The following is a 23,316-nucleotide window of genomic DNA, read 5'->3' as shown; positions in this document are numbered from 1 at the left end:
GCTGCCTCACTTCTCCAAATTAGTCCATGAACATGTCTGCTTGTTCTGTGCGTACATGAGAGGAAATATTTCTCCGTGCCTGGAAAGGGGCGACATTCTTAAAAGGTAAACCAGAAGCCTCAGGATCAGGAAAAGTTTAAGAAACAAACCAGCCTTAGCCCTTCATTTTCACACCACCCTGAAATACCCCAGCCAGCTAAATACCCCTGAAAACAATTATCATGAATTCAAATGATAGATGAACATTTTTCTTTTAAGTTTCTTGTTGAGCTCACTCTTTTCTATTTGTATGGCCAGCTGCTGTATTCAGGTTGAGTTCATCAATTCAGCTTCCACATGCAGAGAGGGAGCAGCTGCAGGAGGAGCAGCCGGCTGGTTTCTCTCTGTTAGTGCAGTTATTCATGATATTTTGCCAGCTGATTGTGACTGGCTGTGGTTCTTCCAGCTAACATTTAATCCCACTGCAAACACATTCACGTTGGGTTTCTGAGGTAAGGCTGTGGGAAACCCTACATCTGTGATCATAGATCAGTTTTCCAGATCAGTAAATTTGGCATAAATATTGGTCGGTTTCAGTCAGTGGCTAAACCATAAAAGCATCCCTGGCTCAAGCTGAACAGCTGGCGGGCTGTGACCGGGGCTTTAAACAGACATTTTGGTTACACTGACTTCAGCCAAACCACATTAACTCTAGATTTGTTTTCAGAAAAAGCTACATATCACCAGTATCAACCCCTAAGTCCGCCCGGTTGCCAAATTACCGAAGAACTACACAGTAAACTTTTTCAGTATACTAGACTGAGCAAAAGGGCAACAGAAAATAGCAAACAGGATTAATGAGTGCCATTTGAATTCATTTCAATTAAACTGTCATGTAGCACGCTGACATTTTCATGTACTGATTAATTTTATAGGTCAGATTTATGAAACCACTCAACCTGCTGAAAACATGCCAAGAAGGTGAGAACATGTGCTAACATACACACATGTATATGACATGCAGTAGTTGGGTACTCTAGAGTCTTTCTATATGATGAATGTCAGATTATGTCGTCAAAGCCTGGTTGTACTGACCTGCCGTACGATGCTCTGGATGAGTTTGTCCATGGTGAAGGCAATGTAGGCATGGATGGTAAACATTTCCCTCAAGGAGTCCTCGTACTGAGCCGGCTCCATGTTTCCATCCAGAAGGTTACGCACCATTTCCAGGAAGGCTGAGTAGTAGTCCTCCACGTCAACATCCACTGCAACGAAAAAACACAAACTGAGTGAGATGGACGGAGAGAGAGAAGGAAATTCTCCATCTTTGACACAGGAGGTGTCTAAGATGGAGAATTAAGATAGTATTGTCTTTTTCTGGTTTTATAGAATGCATTAGTGATTTTCTGAACTTAATGATCATCCCCACAACATAATCACAATATTCATTTTCAAGGTATTTGGTCAAAAATACTGTAATACTTGACAATACTAACTGAAAATAGATGGATTATAGATTGCATGTAAAAAGCACCAACAAACCCTTACGTTAGTTCATTAACAACTGAGTACAATTACAGTAAAACTTTAGACTGTTGTCAAATGTAAAAACCAAAAAAAACAAAATTGAACCAGTTTTGTCTTCTAAATGTTTCTGCACTTACTAGGCTCCTTCATCCTCAGCTGGATCGCTGGGTTTTCGTTCTTCTCCCGTTTGAGCCCCAACACCTCTCTCTCCCACTCTCGCTCGCGGGCGTCCTCCTCGATCTGCCGCTCGGCTTGCCCGTAGATTCTGAGCAGCCGCGAGCAGAGGATCTGGTGAAGACGAAGGAAGATGTACCAGTAGTTGTTGACGAAGAACAGATTATAGGCATCGTCGACGCCCCGCAGCTTCTGGGCCCCCGTGTTGCTGAAGAGGAGCTTGGACTTGGACGAGCTGCTGCTGCCTGGCAGGCCGTTGTGCTTCTTGGTGCCATCTTGGTCCATCTCCAGGTCATCTTCCTCCTCCTCTTCGTCCTCTTCCTCCACATCAGAGAGCTCGCCCCGCCGTGCGAACAGCATGTCAGGGATGAAGTGGTGGATGATCTGTTTGATCTTGTACTTGTCTTCTTTCTGGATGCCCACCTGCCTCTTGACGTGGTGAATGATCAGGGCAGCGGCATCCTCCAGGATCTGGCTGTCGTCGTAGCTCAGGGTCATGTGCGGGCCGCTGGGCGGCGGCGTGGCGTTGTCCTCTGACGCCCGCTCCTGGCGCTACAGGAGACAAACAGGAGGGGATTGAAGGGACACGTTAGGGCGCATGGAAACAGAGAACGTGTCTGCATTAAAGAAAATCTGAGACACAACAAATCATCTCCCTTTTTTGCTGGTTGATTTCAGAGGGATTTGATCTTGATGATAAAAAAAACACCACCAGGATGAAATTCTCCTAATTTTTGACTTCACGGTAGGAGAGCTGAGAGTCTGCAGGTTTTGATTCCAACCAAAAACTCCACCGGGTGATTTCGCTGATTACCTCACTTTCAAGCAGAGAGGAGGAGCTAATCAGTGAAATCACCTGGTGGAGTTTTTGGTTGCCTACCCCTGGTTTAGTTTAACAATATCTGTCGCGCCCCTTCTATTTTGTGCTTAGTTTCTAAAACCAAGGGACCTAAAGTCATGAGCTTTGCATCAGGGCAAAAATTGAAAGTCTGGGCAAAAGTTCAACTTCGGACACCGTTCAAAAGCAGAAACAAGGCACAGTCAGTCATAGAAACATAAATGTCAGTGGTGAGACACAATGAGAGGTAAAAAGATGTCTATCTGGCGCATGTTGACACTGGGGAACAATGACCTGAGAAAAGCACGCTAAATTGGACATAATATCCATGTGCATTTTCTATCCTGGAATCTCTCCGGAGGTATGATATTTTTGAGCAAAAAGGCACAAAAATCTTGGCTGGTGAATATGCCCCACATGTATCTTCAAATTAAATTAGGCAAACCCAAACTGTGCATGCTCAGAACGGACAAAAAAAAAAAAAAAAAAAAAAAAAAAGATGTCAACACGTTTACATTCTTATTCTTTTGAAGCTATTAACGTCAAAAATTATGTGTAGAGACCAAGTTTCCTTACCTCATCATACAGCATCTCAATTTCGTTGAGCAAGGTCTTTGAGCGAAACACTTTGGTGTCGTTCTGCTTGAAGTTGATGCCTTGGTGATCGAGTGACTTCAGGTAATACTTCTCGTTCTGCTCCCGCCAGATTTTGTTGAAGCCTCTCTGGGCTTCTCTCCACTCTTCCTCTTTCATTTTTAATCTGAAAACGGTGAACGCAAAACTTGATGAAGCTCACTGATTCTCAAACCAAAACCCTGAACGGACAAGAAAGCAAACAAGAATTTCCCTCAGCGACTGACCTCTTGAGCACGATGGGGACAGAGACAGCTGGGTTCCTCTTGAGCCCGTCGATGATGTCCTGGGCTTTGTCCCCGTATATCCTCTGGATGGCCTTTCGGTGAATGACCTCGGAGCAGCCGCCCATCGTGTTGTCCAGCCTGAAGCGCAGCTGCTCCTCGGCAGACATGCGAGAGAGCCTCCGCTGCACCGTCTCCAGGGCTCGTATCGTGGCCAGGTTGGTTTCCAAGACCACGTCCAGCTACAGGGGACGAGATCGCAACAGAGTTAAGCCTGCCAGTCAGCAAACAGAGCGGACGACTCTCAAGCCTTTTTTTTTTTAATTCATTTTTAATATAATTTTTTAGGCATTTCTGCTTTATAAGACAGTGCATCATGTCATCCCATCACTCTGTTTGTCCTGTTTCTACTGTCAAAGGATCCGGCTTAGATTTCAACTCAGGCCGCTGTGACATGGACTCGTCTTAGCAGCCTTATGGCCCTTTTCCATTAGTATCTACTCGGCTCGACTCAGCTCGACTCTACTCGCCTCGACACGGTTTAGGTGGTTTTCCATTACAGTTGAGTAGCACCTCGCTGTGGGTGGAGTCGTCATAGCAAGGCGGCGCACCGTCCAGCTCCCTCTGGATTCTTTGGGCTGCCACCAAGCTCAGAAAAGTCTCCACGTCTTTATTTGACTGCGGTCGCGGTGTGCTTGCCATTTTCCAACTTTGACAACTTCACTGACAATCAATGTGCACGGCCGCTGTTGCCGTTTTTTTTTTTTTTTTAATGTCGGATTTTGTTTTCGTGCGGGAGTCGCTCTCGTCACTCCCTGTCCAATCAGTTGCCTGCACGGCGTTTACGTCACATTTTCAGCTCGACTCAGCTCGCTTGGAACCCCGGCTGAGTAGGTCCCAAAATGGGACCTGCTAGCAGGTACTACGACCTAATGGAAAAGCTCTTAAACCGAGTAGAGTCGAGCCGAGTCGAGCTGAATCGAGCTGAGTAGATACTAGTGGAAAAGGGGCATTAGAGTCCTGGGTGCATTTGTGCACCCAGGACTCTACTATTGTTTTTATTTTTTTGTTTGTTTAATTGTGCACAACAGAAAGACACTTAAAATACAAAAAATTTCAGCATATACTGCATTACGTAAGGACTGTGGGCTCTGCAGTGTTTTAATAAAGTTTGTCCTACTGTCCATTCTGTTAACACAAAACAAAATTAATACAATCAGTTCATTTACTTACTCAGGTTAATTATTAAAATAAGTAATATGTCAGTACCAAAACTGAGATGTAAAATTATTCCACACAGTCTAACTTTTAATAAATGTTGTCTATAGTTTAGCTTTGGGCATCAAAACAGACGAAAACAGGAGAAAACGTTACAATAGTATTATGGTAATGCTCCAGTCCATGTGCACTTCTACCTTTTCGGGCGCCTCAAAACCAGTTATGCCAACACTTTTACAGTTTGTACCAATCAAATAGTTTATCCTTCTCTTTTACTTTTACTCCTGATTGTGTCTATACAGTTTAACTAGTTGTGCTCCTGTTCTTCTGCCACTTGCTGCCATTCACTCTTGCACAACTGGGGCTGGACAATAAAATGCAATAGTTTAATTTACTGTCTAAACTGAAAATAACAAATAAGTAACACAATATGAAACACCACAGGGCACCAACATGTAAACGGACACCTGTGCATTGGTAAACTTCTGAAAACAGTTTTATCCTGACACAGCTCACGTATTTTATTCAGAACAACGATAAGAGCAATAGTAACAGCACTCAGCACAAATGCATCCATTACCAGTTATTAGCCACAGGAAGTATTTCTCACCTCAAAGCGCTCATCCTCACATCTGTAAATGTGCTCTTCATACTGAGTTTTCTTGGAGCTCACAAACGTTGAATCCTCCGACCACGATGGAAACGACACCCAGGTGTCATTCAGAACCTGCAACGGCAAATAATCTTGTTAGAAAATTCACTGCATTACATTTCACAAAAAAAAACAGGGTTTCCACACACATTTCACATTCAAGGCCTTTTTGAGGACTATCAAGGCCTTGTTCAGTAAAATTCTCAAAACTGGCAATGACATCGATCAATACTGACATTGGATTTCTGAGACTGAAAATTTTGCTGATCATGTTAAAACTGCTGCAAAAAGCTCCATCAGAGTTTTCCTCAGGACGTGAAGAGCTGATGCTGACAGAGAGAACGGAGGCATGCTGATCAAAGTGGGAGTTAAATTTCAACTCGTAAACACTCAAGTCAAGTGCATACCTCCACCAACACTATGAAATTGTAAATATATAACAGTGCCACATGCTGGATGTTCAAGATAAATCACGCCCACCCTTTGTCTAGTCATAGTGAACATTTCATCAGCTCCTCATGATCAACCTTTCCACAAAATGTCATTAAAATGTGTTCATAACCTTTAGAGACGTCCTGCTAACAGACAGACAGAGAAACAAAATGAGGCAGAAACATAACCGCCACTGGGCAGAAGAAATACAGAAAATCAGATGCTTTCATGGCTATCTGATCATCTTTGAAAGCATTTAAGACCTTTTTTATGACTTTTTCCTCACATTGACAAACTTTCAGAGATTTTCTAGGACCGTGGGAAAACTGAAAAAAGGATTCACTGTTAGTAAAGGAATGTCTTTCACAGACACAAAGAAGCAGTCAAGACTGAGTCCAAAATGTGTTCAACTGGATCGAGATGTGGTGAGTGTGAAGGCCACAGCGTCACGATTTACATCATCATCATCATCACCATCATCATCATCACAAACCCAAAGGAGACAACTTCCTGTTTCTCCACTCATTTATTCAGGCTCTTCCTTTGTCAACTGTCTATAAACCGTCACTCCTCTTCACAAAACATGTCTCAGAGAACAAGCCAAGCAACAAATCAGCATGAAAACAAAATAAAACCCTGGGAAACAAACAAAAGACACAAAACAGAATGCTGACACAAGCCTGCTCCCTGTCCTACCTCGCCCCACGCAGCGGGACCCTCAGTGAGGACAAAAAACAACCTGACAGACCAGAGGCCTGCACCATAAAGCTGGATTTGAGCTTAGCGAGGTCACTTCAGGGTTAACCCTGGGTTTTCTGTACCACGAAGGTGGTTCACTTTTTATCGGGGTATGTTGCCGTGGTAACATACGCTGAACACCTAACCTGCTCCGGAGCAGGTGAAGTTCAGGATAAGAGCTCAGCAGGTAGAAAAGCCCCACCTACTGACCAATCAGCTCTCTTGGAAAATGGCCTGCCCATTGGATGAGACAGTGTGAAGAAGTAAAGCCTTGTGCATGTTGGAGGATATACAGCTACAACATGTACATATACACATGCTACATGTATGAGATATAGTAAGCGTACTTTGAAGTATGTTTTCATACTTATTTTTTATTTGCTCCCACGTTCTTTTTGCTCCACTGGGGTTGATCTGAAATAATAAGGCTGAAATCACATGCCATAACCACATTAATTTATGGAACACACAAATGTTACTATAGTCAGATCTACTCGCACCGTCATGGTGGGGAAGTAATATTATAATCCCACTAACGTATGCATTGACACACATTGCCAGCATTCCTTGCAGCTTCAGCTGTGTTGCTTTTTGCCTGGATGATGGATTTATATTCCTCGTATTTATTTCAGATTATTGTCTGCTCCTCCATCGTAAAGTATGCGGCTCGGGTGGATTTTTTCATGTCTGCGGTTGGTCGCATGCAGCAAACTCCGCCCTTTTTATGTGAGCGTGCACAGATCTAGATTGGAAAACGCTGGGTTCAATTAGCGAGTTGATAAGTGGCTTCATGGTACCGAAAATCCGGATTGCGGATGTCTGGTTAAGTGAAGCCAGATACCTAAGAGAAACCCCAGGTATGTTAATCCAGCTTTATGGTTCAGGCCCCAGGTGGTTTGTTACTGTCTGTCAACTGTCTGAAGAGCTGTCGTCGGAAACTGTTTGGAAAAGGGCAGGCACTTTCAAAAAAGTACTTGGCAGATGACTGGAGAAACCATCTGTCTGTCACTTTCTATCACAGGCTGACTTCAACCAATCAGCTCAACGAACCATAAGACGGAGCAGCAGAGCGACGAAGGAAACAACAACAAGCTGCAGTGAAAGGAACTTATGATATAACTGACAATATAGCAGCATCTTCACTAACTCAATTAGCCTCTGTGGGAGCCGCTGTTGTCGATTCTCGCTGTCGTCACACATAACGCACGCCTGTAGCTGCCAGTAAGACCCTGACTGGTCCAAACCGCTGTGGTTCAGTCACGAGCACACAACTCCAGCTGACAAAAACTCCCCACCAAAAAAGCCTGGCAGCGACTGACCTCTTTGCACAGCGGGGTCCTCCCTGTGCACTTGGGCTGCTGGTAGCTCTTGGGCAGCGCTCTGTAGCTGGAGCCGAGCCGCTTGCAGGAGGCGTAGTCGATCTCCATGGCGATGCCCTCCGTGGCGCGCTCCTTGGGGAAACTTTCCACGTGGCTCGACTCTCTGTAGCCCAGGAAGTTCTTGAACCATGTAAAAAGCTCGGGGAATTTTCTGGCCAAAATGGATGCAAAACACACCATTAATTCTTCTGCAAGGGATTATGAATCCAAGAAACAAGTATTAATGCTCAGACTGCAGTGAGGCAAAGGATGGGCAAGAGTGTGTGTGTGTGTGTGTGAGCTCACCCCAGGAATGGGATAACTAACTGCACCAGCTCAGCACGCGAAATCACTTCCTGGTTGAAGATGAGCAGACATCTTAAGAAGTTGTCGTACGCCTCAGGGCTGCGGAGGGCTTTCTTCACCTGTTACAGGAACCAGAGGAAGTCATGGGCAATGAGTTTCCTTTCTGTTACGATTCATACTGAACTGACCTTATCATCGCAACATTATCATTATTACTACACTACCAAAAAAAAAAAAAAAACACAACTCAAACTTAACCACTCATTTAGTCTCATCTTCAGTGTTAAAATATTGCTTTTCTTTCACATTTTGTCCATCAAACAAGGTAAAAAAATTCCTTAGTTTCCCTTGTTTGAGGACTTTGAGGGACAAATATAAATATGAATGTAAACAAGTTGACTGGCATTAAAAAAAGGGATTATCTCATCCCACTGTCAGATTTTTTACTCTGAGGCAGAGACAGATTGATTTATTAATATACTTTTTTTGTCTTTTGCAGTGTACAACTGTTATTATTATCATTACCAACACTAAACAGACATTACTAACTTCAATACTGACCTTTTCAAAGAACAGAGTTTCGGTGCCAGTGCTGTGTTTGCTGGCTTCAGCCATGGCACTGTCCTTCCCCATCATCTTGGGTTTCTTCTGCAAGGATAACAAATCATTAACAAAAATACACTTGTGCTGACGTTTTAAAAAGCAGCCTAAGATCAATTAAACATTTCATGATGTAATTTAGCAGATGTGTTTGTCCTAAGCCACTTAACACAAGTTAATTTACAGTAAAAATTATGACTATCACAGGCGCTTGTATTTTTCAGATATTCGCTTTTCTAGAAAAAAATCTATTCATATTTTGCGGAATTAAAATGAAAAAAGTTTTAATATGGGAAAATATTTTAACATTCAGACATTTGGATAGTTCACATTTAAATGTGTCAAATCAAGACATAACTGTTGTACTGCAGAGGCAAACACTGGTTGTTCTGTGTGCAAAATGCTTCATGACCCCAAAGTTTGTTTTGTTTATGTATTGCCACACACACGCTTTGTGTTCTAAAATTAAACATTTCTTCAACACAGTGACAGTGTTGCGGCAACAGGAAACTTTCTGCGTCTCATAGACCTTACAGTCTTGCATCGCATCTGTTTTTGGAAAGGTGCTGGTAAGCTGTACGGTGACAGTCCCTGTGGGCTACCTCTACCTGACGCCTGGTGTAAACGCACCTTGACAGGAGGCGTGGCTCCCACTCCACTGGGTCTCCTGATTGGCAGGCCGTTCTGGTTCAGCCTCTGTTTGCTGTTCAGCAGCGGCCTCTTCACTGTGCCGCCATGATCATTTCGCACCGACTCTGCCCTGTCCGCCGTGGTCTTGGTCAGCAGCTGAGGAGAGTGTTACACACCATTATCTCAACGCTTACATAAGATGAAACTTTAATGATCCCTCTAGAGGAATCAGCTTGTTGCACCAAGATTTCTTTATTTGTCATTTCTCTGTGCAACTGCGTACACAAAAAAATGAAATATCGTTCCCTGAGCCCGCAGTAGTACCACAGGAAGGACACAATCAAGAGTAGGCTAAAAAGCAAAAAATAATAAAAATATGACAAATAGAGATCACTAAAAAACAAGTAACATAAAAAACATGCAGATGCAATAGTGGACCAGAAGCCTGAGCAAAATATGTTTAAGTGCTATAAAAAAAAGTTCAATAAGCAGCACAGTATTACCAGAAAACAGATGCAAAGAAAACCATCATTTCAAACTGACACCAACAGCTGATCAAAGAGTTTGGGTTCCAGAGCAGAGCACAGTCACAATCACAACACCAAAACCAGCCACTTCATAATGAGCCTGTTAAATCTGAGGAGTGTGTTCACGCCACACTCACCACTGAGCTGTTGGCGTCTGGCAGGAACTGCCCGAACTCTGACAGCAGGTCCTCCTGGTTTTTGAAGAGCCTTGCCACCTGAGCGTAGACCTCCTGCTCGGTCAGGGCTGGGGTGTAGTTGCCTCCGGCCTCCTTAGCGTTTCGCTGCTCCTTCTGAGAAAAAGGTAAGAATACACATGGTGAAGCTGAAACATCACCGCGAGCCCCTTTCTCGCATGAATACCGTAAAACTACCTGATTAAATTTATCACTACAAGACAAGACAAGATGTGGCTTTCTAGTTCTTTGCCGTAATGCTACCAGTCACCCAACACTACCATTACGGTTAAATGCATCTGTCATCATGGAGTCAGAGCAGTCTGGAAACACCCTGACATCATCTCTCTGTCTGCCCGGATGCTGCGGAGCTTCATTTTCACATTTTGTCCAATTCAAAATTTCTGCCCATCTTTTGTCAAAACACTTCAGAGTATAATTATGTGTTTTTCCCTCTTTTGTGTGACCTTTCCCAAAGCTAATCAGCAGGAAAAACCTCATCACCTCCATGCGAACTTGTGATTGGCTCACACAGTTCAATACCGGAGCGTCCTGAACCCTGTAATGTTAGGCCGCGTTCACACATGCTGATGATGTCACTACTAATCGAGCCGCAACATTAACGGAACCGAGCCTGGCTTCCGGCCGGTCGAACGCTGCCGTTCCGTCTGCCGCTTCACTACAGGAACTAGTAGCTTTTGTTCTACAATCTGATGCTTCTAGTTCCCTAATGTGTCATTGTTGTTGAATTCATTGTTTGTTTTAATTTATCGACTTTATCTACTCTATTTTTTGTAGTATTGTTTATTTCATGGGATTTTCTCTTTTTACTATAAAGTGTCTTTGAGTACTAAGAAAAGAGCTGTACAATTAAGACGCACTTTTTTATTATCGCCATTATTATTATTAATTCTAAGATTAACAGAACTAACTACATGTGTGAACTGATAAAAAACAAAAATTATATGTGAAGAAACATTTTCTTTAACTGAAATAAAAATTAGAATGAGGCTTTACAGAACTACTATAACTTACTGAAACTGTATTGTGTTTACAAAACAAACAAATGAGGTAAAATTATAAACAAAATGTATATAATTAGAACACATATGAAATATACGTCAAAATGTCTATAAATAAAAAAAATGTTTTTGTCTCTGTCTATGTTTTGTTACTCTGAGTGGCTGTTCATTGTAAGTGAATGCATTTTTTTTTTTTAAAAAATGGTAGGATGTTGTGTTGAGTTTTTATTACACAATACCTTCTCTGACCTTTTTGTATTTCGCCCCTGACAACCCATATCCTGATAACTCATATTACAAAAGAAGACTGAACTTATCACTGAAACTAATCAAAACAAAAGTAAAAGTAAGCATTTAACAAATAAAAACCAAACTAAACAAGCAACCCCACTTTAAAAATGAATTAAAACAAAAGTGAAAGTGAAATCAAAACTATAATAACCGTGCTATGGTGGTTACCCGGGCAACCAGCTGCTCTCTGAATCAGTCTGAAGGTGTGTGTGTGTGTGTGTGTGTGTGTGTGTGTGTGTGCGCGTTCCTTTACCTGGTAGGTGTGCAGGATCTCCAGGAAGGCTTTGTAGATGTCTGGCTGGCCCTGGAAGCGGTTCTTGATCTTGTTGACGTAGTTTATGGCGTGGTTGAACTCCACAGGCTGGTTGTTTTGGAGCGGCGGCCCACCGGAAGGCGTGCTGCTCACTGGAGTGTGTGACTGGACCGAAGGCGAGCGCGGCGAGGCGTACGATGGGATGGATGGGTTAGGCTGGCTGGTGGGGGTCAGGGCTGGAGACTGCATCGGCTGTTTGGAAACAAGCGAAACGCAGAGCCGTAAGTTCAGGTGTGCATGTGATAACACGACTGAATGCTTACAATATCTCTGCAGGTTTAACTATTGAAATTAAATCCTACTTCAAGACTTTTTACACCAACAGTCCAAAACTGCCACTGCGGCTTGATGACTGGTGCCAACACGTTCCAGAGCTCTATATTTTTTGCACATAAGGCCAGTAAAACAGCACCTACCTTGCTGGTTTTAGCTGGTGTAGGCTGGGTGGCCACGGGCGGGGTGGGGTTGGCGTGTGGGCCGGCCTGCTGCAGACTCTGGTGCTGGTGGTGGCTCGCAGGCTGGCTGGACGCTCCGCTCACAGGGATGTTCTGCACAGAGATGCCGTGAGGGGTGATGTAGTGAATCTGACCCGGCGTGGTCACGTTGACCAGATCGTTGGTCTGCACCTCGATCTTGTATCCCGGCGGCAGGAAGGTGTTGAAACCCATAATGAGGTCGGGATGGCCTTTGAAGAGCTGGGACACGCGGCTGATCACTCCGGGCGTGTCTATGCTGTGGTGAGAGAGTAACAGTCACTACGGAGTTCAGTATATGATTCTTTCAACCGGCTGGTCCATTTTGCAAAGCCAACACTAACACAGCAGACGTCAAAGCAGACAGCAGATACTGTCAATGAGTGGTGAGAAAACAGATCACAAAACTTCATGACGTCTACAACTGATTTTCTCCAAGCGTCAAGGAAAAATGTCAGTAAAATTAGAACTAACCTCTGTGACTTGAACTCTTTCATGATATCAAGGAAGTCATTATAAACTTGAGGCTGGTTCCCAAACTGCAGTTTCACTTGATCCAAGTAGGACAAGGCATCTTCAACCTACAAAATAAAGACACACAGTGAGAAAACATTCCCCTCCTCACAACTTCAAGGTAAAAATTCATACATTCATGCAGCATTAAAACACAAAATATAAAATTTGCATGTTTAACATTTGCATGTTTAACAAGGTCCCATTTGGGTACTGATACGCTCCAGTTTTATTGGCGATTTCACAGCTGCACATCAGTAATCTTGGCCAAGATAGCTGCCATTTAAATGGCTTTGGTGTATAAAAACATGCATGTCTTAATGGAGCAGCACCTTCAGTCGCTGGAACTGCTGCTGTCCTTGGGTAGAAGTCATCTGTGTGGGAGGATGAACGTGACTTTGGACCACTGCGGGCCCCTGAGACTGAACTGCTGGGCTGTGTGAGTGGGGCCCAACATGAGGTGCAGACGTATTGCTGTGCCCATGTCCATGTCCACTTGAGCTCTGAGGCATTGAAGGCACCTTTTAGGAGGAAACAAAGCAACATTTCAAAAGTGTTAAACACAACTGTCTCTCCACAGTGGCAACCAACTGTATGTCCAAATTAGGACTTGACGATGTACTACCATTAATATTTATATTTAATATTTAATATATATTAATATTGTGACATGAGACTAGATATTGTCTTAGTGGTGTTGTCTCCCGGTTTAAAAGGCTGTATTACAGTAAAAGGATGTGATTTTCTGAGCTTATGAGCTGTTGCATGATTTGTCTCTACCTGCCTCGTCATCATATCCACGTTACTAATGCCTGTTTATTAAAAATCTACACTGTGTGAATATCTCATGAAAGCACCAATAGTCATTCCTACAATTTGACATTTGGCCAAAAATAACGTGATTTTTGATTTTCTCCACATCGTCCAGGCTTATTCAAAATTAGCACCAAATGAAGTGGGGTAAGGACAATGTCTGCTCCCTACAACAGATGATGTGCACCTTTAAATATTGCAGCAAAGTGGCCATAATGTCTTACGCTGCCATCTTCACATTATTAGCCTCTGGTCAGCAAGCTCCTATGCGACCTAAGATACCCATTTCCCTGTTGTACTGGCACAAGTGGTCCCACCTCAGATTCCAGCTAGGCTATCACAACTTTTTAAACTTGTTTTTGCATGGAAATCAGGTATTTCTTGATACTTTTGCAGCTGCAGAAACCAGTGGCCGCTGCAGGAATCAAGATCTGAGGTTAACATCGGTCTGTAAAAATCAATTAATGTATTTACATGCACTTTAGTATTATAATCAGGTTTCTGCCCTCATAAGGCACTTACATGATTGTAAACAATGGACCAGGTTTCCATTAGGTGAGGTAAGAGATTCAGAAAAATCCCGTTAACACAGCTACATTTCTCTGAGAAAACCTGGAGACTGGGCCATGTAGACCTTAATGCACATTTCTTAACACCTTCTTTTTTGTTCATGTGCAGGAAAAGAGACATAATAATAAACATGCTGTACAATACTCAGGAGAATAAAAATAGAACCATCTGTTTGATACAGCTGTTGAAGAATGTTCAATAATTTTGTGTCAACATCACTACAGACGAAAAGAAAAAATGAAACAAAAAACACATTTGTCACAGCCTGTTTCACTTATTGGAGAGGGGTAGGAAACTATCTGCTTCCGCTCACAGGGCTGTCCAACCCTCTGGGGGGGAGGTGGGCAAAGCTCGAGGAAGCTGTCGTGGTTAATGTGGTTAATTACAATAATCTGGTTTCAAGTGTGCATGTAAATGTACCCATTTGCTGAGTCAGCAGTGGTGCAGACTATTTACGAAGAGAATGTGTCATCTGTCTGTGAAACTTGTTTGCTAACAGGAGAGCCAAAACATAAAAGTGAGAATTTCCATCGGCATGTAAGCTATTCTCCTAAAGTATCGGGTAGAAGGAGGACAAATTTACTCACAGTAACTGTCATCTGCAACTGTAATGTGCAAGCAGCAACTCCAAAGATAAAGATACTCCGCTCTTACTTTCTTTTCATATCAAGCCGAACTATGACAGGAATGTTTTCGTCAATAAAAATCTGATTTCAGTGCTACAGTGTGTATAGAAGCATGTAGGGTGGGATTTTGTGCTTCTGGGTTTTTTTCTGGGATGTTTTTTCGTTTTGAGAGACGGGGTGTCACGTTTGCGTCTCATTCGCATAAAGTTGAGGTCTAGGTTACTTTATGCAAATTAGTACGACTTGCCACTCCTTAAAAAACTTTTAAACTAACCACTGCTGATCTGAAATGAATACAGATTCTGCAGCTGCATGGTTTATTTCTCGCCTCAAATGTTCTCAGAAACACATGTTGGTGCACTTTTTACGTTTCAAAAAGAGCCGCCATGTTGGTCCGGTTTGAAATCCGGGAGATACGGCCCACTAGTGAGGCGTTCACCCTATCAGGTGCAGCAAGGAAGTGTTGAGAGGATATAGGAGAACACAACTGTCAATCATCATAAGTGGCCACACCCATCAAGCATCCAAATGTGGGAACCATTGTGACATGGCGCGTCATACACACGCCGCTGTGAGCACATAGCATTAAGCGGCCAACAGGGATAAAATTTGAAAAAAGCTAAACACCAAAGACAATATAACCAAGGAAATCAAATGTTCTTGCATTAAAAAAGTTACCACACAGTGTGACACCTTTACTGATTTATCTGGTGCTTGGCGGGTGTTAATTTCAGACCCCGGTCTAGCTCCTGCATAAAGCAGCTGATAATAAGTGAAGCTGCTGTACAATGCAACGCCGATCAGAAGCAGCGTACCTGGTAGCCCTGTGGGATGGAGTACTGGATGCCGGTGGAGGGCTGCATGTTGTCTCCGACTGCCTCTATCACAGTAGGGGCCGGGGCGAGGACGCGGTGCTGGAAGCTCTCTGCAGTAGCTGGAACTGGGAGACGACGTGATTGCTGTTGCTGGGATGCAAATACTGGTTCCTGGTCCTCTGCACGCCTCTTCATTGTATGCTCATACTCAAAGGGGCTGGAGAGGACAAGTAACAGTGTGACGGTTAACAGAGTCTCTAAGTGTTACCTGATTTTATTTCATCTGTGAGCGGTATCAAACGTAAGTATTTATCAGCCATGTGCACTCTATTCTCCAAAATGCCTGTGCACAAAATGCTCTGTAACTGCGTCAGAGAAAAATTACAAAATCCAAGGCTTTCTTCTGGGAAAAAAGGTTGAAAAGCATTTATTAGTCATTTGTTAAGCATGTAATTATTTTAAAGCTTTGTGCTCCTCAGGCAGGCCAATGCCAAAATGTGCTGGGGCATTGCCGGATTTCTTGATCAAGCAAACAGAACAATAAAAGGCTTTTAACAGTTTTCTACTAAATAAAGTGCTTTGAATTTTGAATTCTTTGAACTGGACTTACAACGAGGCTCAAGAGTTTCGCGCATTTTTGTGCCAACCTGCTAAAGTTTATTCCTAGTTAAACAAATATCACAAGAGAAAAGCCTCATTCAGCATTAGGGCACATCTAATAGGCAAGCAACAGGCTGTAGATTTGTGCTTGGCTACAGCGAACACAGAACCCACTGCAGCCCTAAAACTGCTTCAGACGGCACACAAGCTACCAGCCCCATCAGCAGCCTGTGATAACACTGAATCACAGCATACGATGAAACGCATTCAGATGAATTGTCTCATGTTGTAATGAATTCAGGGTCTCTAATCTAAAGGTAGAATTCATCACTTCATTGAAATTCTTTACCTTAATTAAATTTCCCTTAATCACCAAGTTCACAAATGGAAAAAATCTATGTAAGGCGTTAACATGCTGTGTCTGAAAATTGTTCATTTTGGTTGGCCTAACTAAATTGGTGGTCTCTTTCCCATCTGACTGACACCACAGGGATATGATTAGTCAGATTCTGAAAGCAAAAAAATAAGAATATATATAAGCCTATGCAGGCTGCATTATATATTAGAATGAAAGCTGTACCTCAGCAAATACTGCCACACCTACCCAAATGCAAAACCCTACTTCGCCTCTAATTTAATGTCAGATAACTCAAAAAACCAAAACCAAACCAAGAGCACGGTTGAATTTTTTTTTTTGCCGAGGACACTGAACCCGTTGACACTCCATGTGCAGACCTAGAAATGAAACCATGACAAAACCAGTGCTGTAAAATATGTTCCAGTGGGAGAAACATAAGGCGGCCTATCAAAAATAAAGAACATCACTGACTGTATTGTTTTATGGAGTTCAAGTTCAAATTCAAGTTGAATGAAAAGGCGTTTCAGCTGCATAAATGACAGGGTAAATGTTTTCAGCCCCAGCGTTTTTATTATGCAGAAATCAACATCTGCCTACCTTTATCTTAACATTCAAATGTTCACGTAATCTAATCACAGGGCTGGTGCTGGTGTTGTATTGGCACACATCAAAATTATTACACACAGATGCATAGCTTTAAACTTGTGGTAGCTAAAAAAAAAAAAAGACTGCATCTGCAAAATAATGATCTAAACAAGACTTACAACAACTTTAATTTCATTTCCATAACAGCACGGATGAATTATAACGTTCACAAAGCTTAATAAATGCGATTACACCATGATGAGTAAAGGAGAAATGGGTATGTCCAAAGTCAGATTAGCGTGAAAAGTAAAAAGAAAGATGTAGGTTTATTTTGAAAACTATGCAACTGTAACAGCCAAAACACTGCAAGAGTAGTAAAACTGAAGTGTTTATTCAGCATCAGTAGACACTGTTTACATGGCATTATGCCCACAAGCCAACTGGCAGTGCCACAGCAAACTGCACGGCACAGTGACGACTGATGTGTTAATTAACAAGTGTGTTATTTCAAACACAGATGCCCCACTGGGGAAGCGCTAATACGCTCCAGGTGTGTAAAGATTCCTTAACATGTATTAACCAAGTCAACGCAAAAAAAGCCACAGACGTATTCCTTCCCCCAAATTCCACCTGAGGCCACAGGTTCACCAAACAAAAAAAATATTCATCCTCTCGTCTTTGCCACCATGAATGTTGCCCAAATGAATGTAACCTGACACTAATTTTCAATAGCAATTCACTCAAAAGATCTGGAGGTTCGCTGCTCTGGACCGGACAGCTGACAGACTGGTGGGCTGTGACTGGTGATGTATGGGCCTCTGCTTCCCAATGGGCCAAAAGGAAAGCATTTAAGATGTGACATCCAGTTAATAACACTAGCGCTGACCATGAGGCAAACAAGTGTGTATAATTAAAAGTCAATTTTATTTTGATGATAAAGCAAACATGCATTTTTCCTGCAAGAGAAAAAAAATTAAAATCAAAATCTATCAAATCAAAAATCACCCTGAAAAAGGTGACTGAACCATTTGGAAATTATTTTTTGGGAAAGTGTATTAAGGTGGCTTAATCCTCCACTATATTCCTGGTGATAACAGACAATTAGGAGATTTTTATTTCCTCCCGTCTCTGTGGCTCAACGGCTGATATTTAGTTGTCTTGTTTCCCCAAATTAGCGATGCAGGGTCAAAGGGCCAGGAACAGAGTTTTTTTTTTTTTTTTTTTAAAGATAAATGATTAATCAATGCAAGATAGTATTTAAGATTTTGAATAATGTATTATGTCAAAATCAGCCTTTAAACCATACATTACTGGTATCATGCCCTGTTGGACCAAAACAGCTGTATGTGATTCGGAGGTTAATACATTACTTTCAAATTGGTGGAGCAGTCCACATGCTTTTCTTGACCCATGCACCCCAAATATCACCAATGTGACAGGAACAAGCTGCAATGTGATTAAAACAACCCTAAGAACAGAGACGGGCTAATTAAAACGGATTTCATGTACAAACCTGAGCCACATCTACGGTGCAGCACAATGTCTGTGGCATTTGATGAGGAACTGTAAACTTGCTAACATTTAATTTGCTGTCACGTCTATAACTCTCCACATGTCTCTTGTTGTTTAGTGTTGTTGATTTCTCTGCCAACTTTGTATTTAATGTCCTTTGTACAGCACTTTTTTGCTGTCCTCTTGTAAAGCCCTTGGGTCAGCCTGAGCTATGTTTAAATGTGCTCTATAAATAAACTTTACTTACTTCCTTCACTAATATTACAGCCTTCAAAAGTTGCAGAACTCAAAAGCCCCAGCTCACAGTGTTAAAACCAACAGCTTCAAAGTCATGTGACGTCACCAAATGTTCAATAAGGGCAGCAGTGACATGCACCTTTTAATCCCACATATCCATGATTCATCTAATATTTTAATGAGAAAATGCTTTTGTTTTAACTCTTCCTACTATGCAAAATCAGTGTGATTTTATTTTAACATCTCTAAATACTATGGGGAAATCCCTTTCTGTGGCCACATCGAGGGGACCGACTGTTTGTTTCTCCTCCTGTAACCTTGTCATTAATTGCTATAGCACCTTTATCATTATTCTTCATCCTCCCTTTTTTGGTTTGGTTCCTTGATGGTTCAGTGGTTACGTACCACAACTCTCGCCTGATTTTTGGTTTGCTCATTCAAAACCATTTATGTGCACCATTTATAATCTTGTGATGCTACCTAGCAAGCCGCCACAGTCAGCACTGCCAGATGTGCGACAGCTATCGTATCTGTACGATAATTCTGCCCTCTGTATGATGCATGATCAATACCAAAGAGCGGCCAAACAGACAATCACTTAACCATTTCACTGAAATAATGCATAAATTAACTTAATTTCCCGACTGCTGATTCCAGGTCAGTTTTTTTTTCTTTTTAATGTTCACAAACAGCATTAATGTAATCTTGTCCTAGAAACACACTCAAAAACATCTCTCAAAGTATCCAGCCAATAATTTCTCCTTATTGCTGCATAACTTGTGCATGTCCACGGAGGAGAGAGGGTCAGACAGCCTGAGTTAATGGCCTGCATAAATGTACACAATTTAACTGCTTATTTACTATTCAACTACCGTATTTCACCAATTAATCGCCCGGGCGTTTAATATGCAAAATCGACTTGGACCCCGGGCGTTTAAAAGAACCAGGCGGCTATTCGCTGCAGGCCTTTATTTATTTTTGCACCACGTCATTATCGTGATGACAGCTACTGTCCAACATATTTTCAGTTGGTCGATTTAATATTACGGTACACCCTTTTGTTCTGACGTTAGCTAGCGCTCTTATTTTGACAGAAAACGGAAGTGCCGCACTGTTATTGTGCGGCTAACTGTTTACTTCTACAAAAATAAGGTGAACAGCCTTATTTTGGGTTTACCTCAATATAATGTAAATAATCGCCCCGGCGGTTATTCGGGTGGGCGTTTAATATGCAAAATGCGTGCAGACCCCAGGCGTTTATAAGAACCCGGCGGCTATTTGCGGCCGGGCGATTAATTGGTGAAATACGGTATGCAGTAATATATACCTGTAGGACCTGTCAACGATTAAACTGTGCAATACTCCTGTTTATATAGATATCTTCTTTTGCATTGCTCAGTTTCTTATTTCTGTTTATTGTTATAATATTTTTGTAGCATTCAGGCACATATTTAGACACAATGCACACACTTTTTTTTTTTTTTTTTTTTTTACAACTTTACGCATTATGCACATACTTTTCTATTTCTTAACATTCAACTCGTCTCTTGACAATGTCAGCAAACTACAGCTGACCCAATTGGCCATAGGGGATCAATAAAGCAACTGACTCTGAGAGCACGTCGGCTACACGCAACGTAACCTTCGCTGTCAGCAAATGAAACGCTTTCGCCCTCCTCCTTTGGCCACTGCGATTGGCCAGAGTGCGTGAGTGGGCGGTATCAAACATGATTATTTCTCACTATAAATATTTTTTATGTGTGAAATCACACGTTTACACCTATGCTTTCCTATTCGTTTGGTCTTTTTCGATAATTTTCTTTAAAGATGTGTTCATTTTAACCCTCCGCTGCGATTCATCCGGATGGTCTCCATGTGGCAGCGCTGCGCTCGGCTCTCCGTGGTTGGCGGAGACATTGTGCCTCTCTTACCCAACCCAGCGCCTCCAGTTTCGGAAAACACTGGCTGAAAATTCGCTTTCGAGTCGCGAAAATCGTAGAAACCTCAAACTAACGTTGTCGAAATTAAAAAAAATAAACGCGACAGGCAGTAATAGCTAGCTGACTGACGCCAAAAATGCTAAAGGTAGCTCGCCGCCAGCCCCGCCGAGGCAGGCAGGCGTTATGTCGTCGCAGCCCGGCCTCATCCCCTCCCCCTCTCTGCTGAAACACCGAGCTTAACACCCTCCGTCTCGACGGGCTAACTGCCGACTCTGTTGTCCGACAGCTGGCGGTGGCTTTCGGCTTTCGTCTGCGCCCGAAGTTATGTGGCGAGCAAAAAACACCCAGCGTGATCGTGTCGTGTGTCACCGCCGGGACATCGCTCTCTGCTCGCCCGAAACTCTGATCAGAAACATCCAATATGAGCTGCGCCCGGCTGCCACCGGTGTTACGACAGGCACACACAGACAACAGAGAAATACAGCTACAAGTTACAGCACACTGGGTGATGATAGCCTCTGCTAGGCTTTGGGAGATGCAGTGAATTAACCTTAAACACGCCGTGTGGTTCTTCCCGTGGCATGGGGACGCTAGCTAACCAACTCTGCTAAACGCTCCGCACCGTCCGCCGCACATTACCACCGCGTTTCACAGCGTTTCAACTACAACACTGTGCTGCGACAGAAAAATACTTTGTTGTGAGCCTGCCGTCGAGCAACCAAAAGAACTTTGCTAACATGAACGTGTATTTTTTTGCGCAGTAAAATTTAACTCAACGAACATATCTGATGCATAATGTCAAGCTGAGTGTCTGCTTAGCGTTAGCTTCGGCTCGCTAGCCACGGTCGCAGCTGTTAGCTAGCTAGCCTCACTTGGAAAGACTAGCTTGACCAACTTCTTGGTGTTTCCAGCTAAGGCAGCCACTGCTTATGTATTTTATTAGTTACTTTTACTGTTCGCGAAATTATTGAGCTGCTGTATACGTGGCCGGTGACAGCTCGGCAAGGTTATGTAGCTGACTAAATGCTATGTTAACACAACAACCAACCCCCATCATTAGGCTGTCCCCAGCTAGGCAGCTAGCTAACACTAGTTAACTTACCTCGCAAGACTGCGACCAGCAACAACTTGACTTGACACACCGAAGAGGCGCGGCCAAGACCCCCAGATTTTTTTTTACTCTCGCATCCACTTGACTGTGTCAACGTGTGAAGTTGGATAGAGTGGTCTCAAGTGGAAATGTCAAAAAAATGAATTGCCCGCACTAGCTAGCCAAGTCGCTAACAACAATCTATGGAGCGGTGTTCCCTGAACATAGGGGCGTGGCTCCGGGGAAGGCGGGCTCGTCGCCTCCCGAGCTGCATCCTGATTGGTCAGCCGCCTAGAATGAAAACAAATACAGAGCCGGAAGTGTCGCTCCGTTTATGGCTCCAGCCGCTCCGGAGCAGCGGCTCCGCAGCCCGGGCGCTGCTGCTGTCATATGGGCTCATATGAAGCTCTCATTAGTCTCCAAAACACACATCACAATTTATTAACGCCTTCATACTATTTCTGGAGTCAGTTTGACCGGATTCAGTGTTTAACATATATAAATACACGATTAACATATTTTTTTTTGCTTCATATTTCATGACTGCTCCTAATTTAATGTGGGTAAACATGAAATTAACATTTCAATGTAATGTACACGTTTGGTATGCATTGGTGTTTCATTAGGGTCTGTTTGTCGCCAGACTTTTTTTTCAGCTGCATAAAACATAAGAAATACAAAAACTTTTTGCACAAATGTGTTTTAGTTATTTTGGATGACACAGAGGAACTATTACATACATTTATAATATTAAAAAAACAAAAACAAAAACAAAAAAAAACTTCCCTCTGTTTTAGGGACCTAACAGAACATAACCACACCTGTAGTAATATAACACCTGTAGTAGTGTGAGAACCACTGTTAGTTTATGTGACATTTAGGAAGGAAAACATAACTCCCACAAAAATTATGATGCATAAGGGAGATTATATTTTATTTAAAGGTCTGTTTAGGTCATCAACAAGACACATAATTATTTTTTATTATTATCATTTTCTGGAGGTTTAAATTGCTGGGATAAAACTGACCCCAGTTGATAAAAAATATATATATTAGTAATTTTGAAGGAAACATGAGGGTTAAATGTATAACATGCTGACTCTCACAACCCGTTCCCTCTAACATGATGGAGCACTCATCTTAAAAGCTATAATACATATCTGGCCTGTGTCAGATCATGTGTAGCGGTGAACGTCTACACCTGATTTATGCAGTGAACTGTTAGGAAACACGACTGACGTGAAGGAAGAGATCCCATCTGAGCTGTCATGGGCCTGAAATCCCCGGCAGCAGGAAACACAGCTGGCTCAGCGTGCTGGTCTCTCTCTGAAAACCTGTGAAAATCCACAACTAAAACCTGTCAGCGAGAGCCGGGGTGAAAGACGCCTCACAGGGCGATTAGAAACAGCCTTGTGACCCTTGTGATTGTGGCGAATGAGATTTGGGGTCTAGAAAAAGGAGAAAATAGGTTTTTCAGACTGGAATCCTCATAGAAATCCAGTGAATCGATATTTATCCAAAGTGTCACAGGTTTAACAGTCAGTGTGAG

The 23,316-nt window shown here is 42.6% G+C and overlaps 1 protein-coding gene across 2 annotated transcripts in view; it reads right to left on the bottom strand.

Annotated features, from left to right (window-relative positions):
* LOC115378223 (paired amphipathic helix protein Sin3a-like) overlaps positions 1-21,996 on the bottom strand; it is a 31,642-nt gene extending 9,646 nt beyond the window's left edge. Inside the window, exons 1-16 of one of the 2 annotated variants that reach the window (XM_030078421.1) lie at positions 21,780-21,996; positions 15,446-15,662; positions 12,954-13,142; positions 12,583-12,689; positions 12,052-12,367; positions 11,576-11,827; positions 9,974-10,126; positions 9,310-9,465; positions 8,641-8,724; positions 8,080-8,198; positions 7,735-7,945; positions 5,204-5,320; positions 3,379-3,617; positions 3,095-3,278; positions 1,644-2,232; positions 1,075-1,244 (exon numbers count right to left, since the gene is read on the bottom strand). In XM_030078421.1, coding sequence (XP_029934281.1) covers positions 1,075-1,244; positions 1,644-2,232; positions 3,095-3,278; positions 3,379-3,617; positions 5,204-5,320; positions 7,735-7,945; positions 8,080-8,198; positions 8,641-8,724; positions 9,310-9,465; positions 9,974-10,126; positions 11,576-11,827; positions 12,052-12,367; positions 12,583-12,689; positions 12,954-13,142; positions 15,446-15,640 — 3,081 coding nt within the window. In that variant the 5' untranslated portion in view covers positions 15,641-15,662; positions 21,780-21,996. Of the gene's footprint in view, positions 1-1,074; positions 1,245-1,643; positions 2,233-3,094; positions 3,279-3,378; positions 3,618-5,203; positions 5,321-7,734; positions 7,946-8,079; positions 8,199-8,640; positions 8,728-9,309; positions 9,466-9,973; positions 10,127-11,575; positions 11,828-12,051; positions 12,368-12,582; positions 12,690-12,953; positions 13,143-15,445; positions 15,663-21,779 lie in introns of both variants that reach the window. The other variant, XM_030078413.1, reaches the window with a different exon arrangement.
* Positions 21,997-23,316: the final 1,320 nt, after the last annotated feature.

This window comes from Myripristis murdjan, chromosome 3, assembly GCF_902150065.1.
Source record: "Myripristis murdjan chromosome 3, fMyrMur1.1, whole genome shotgun sequence".
Taxonomy (NCBI): Eukaryota; Metazoa; Chordata; class Actinopteri; order Holocentriformes; family Holocentridae; genus Myripristis; species Myripristis murdjan.
Note: the sequence above shows the minus strand (reverse complement) of the source record. Positions and strands in the feature narration are given on the sequence as shown.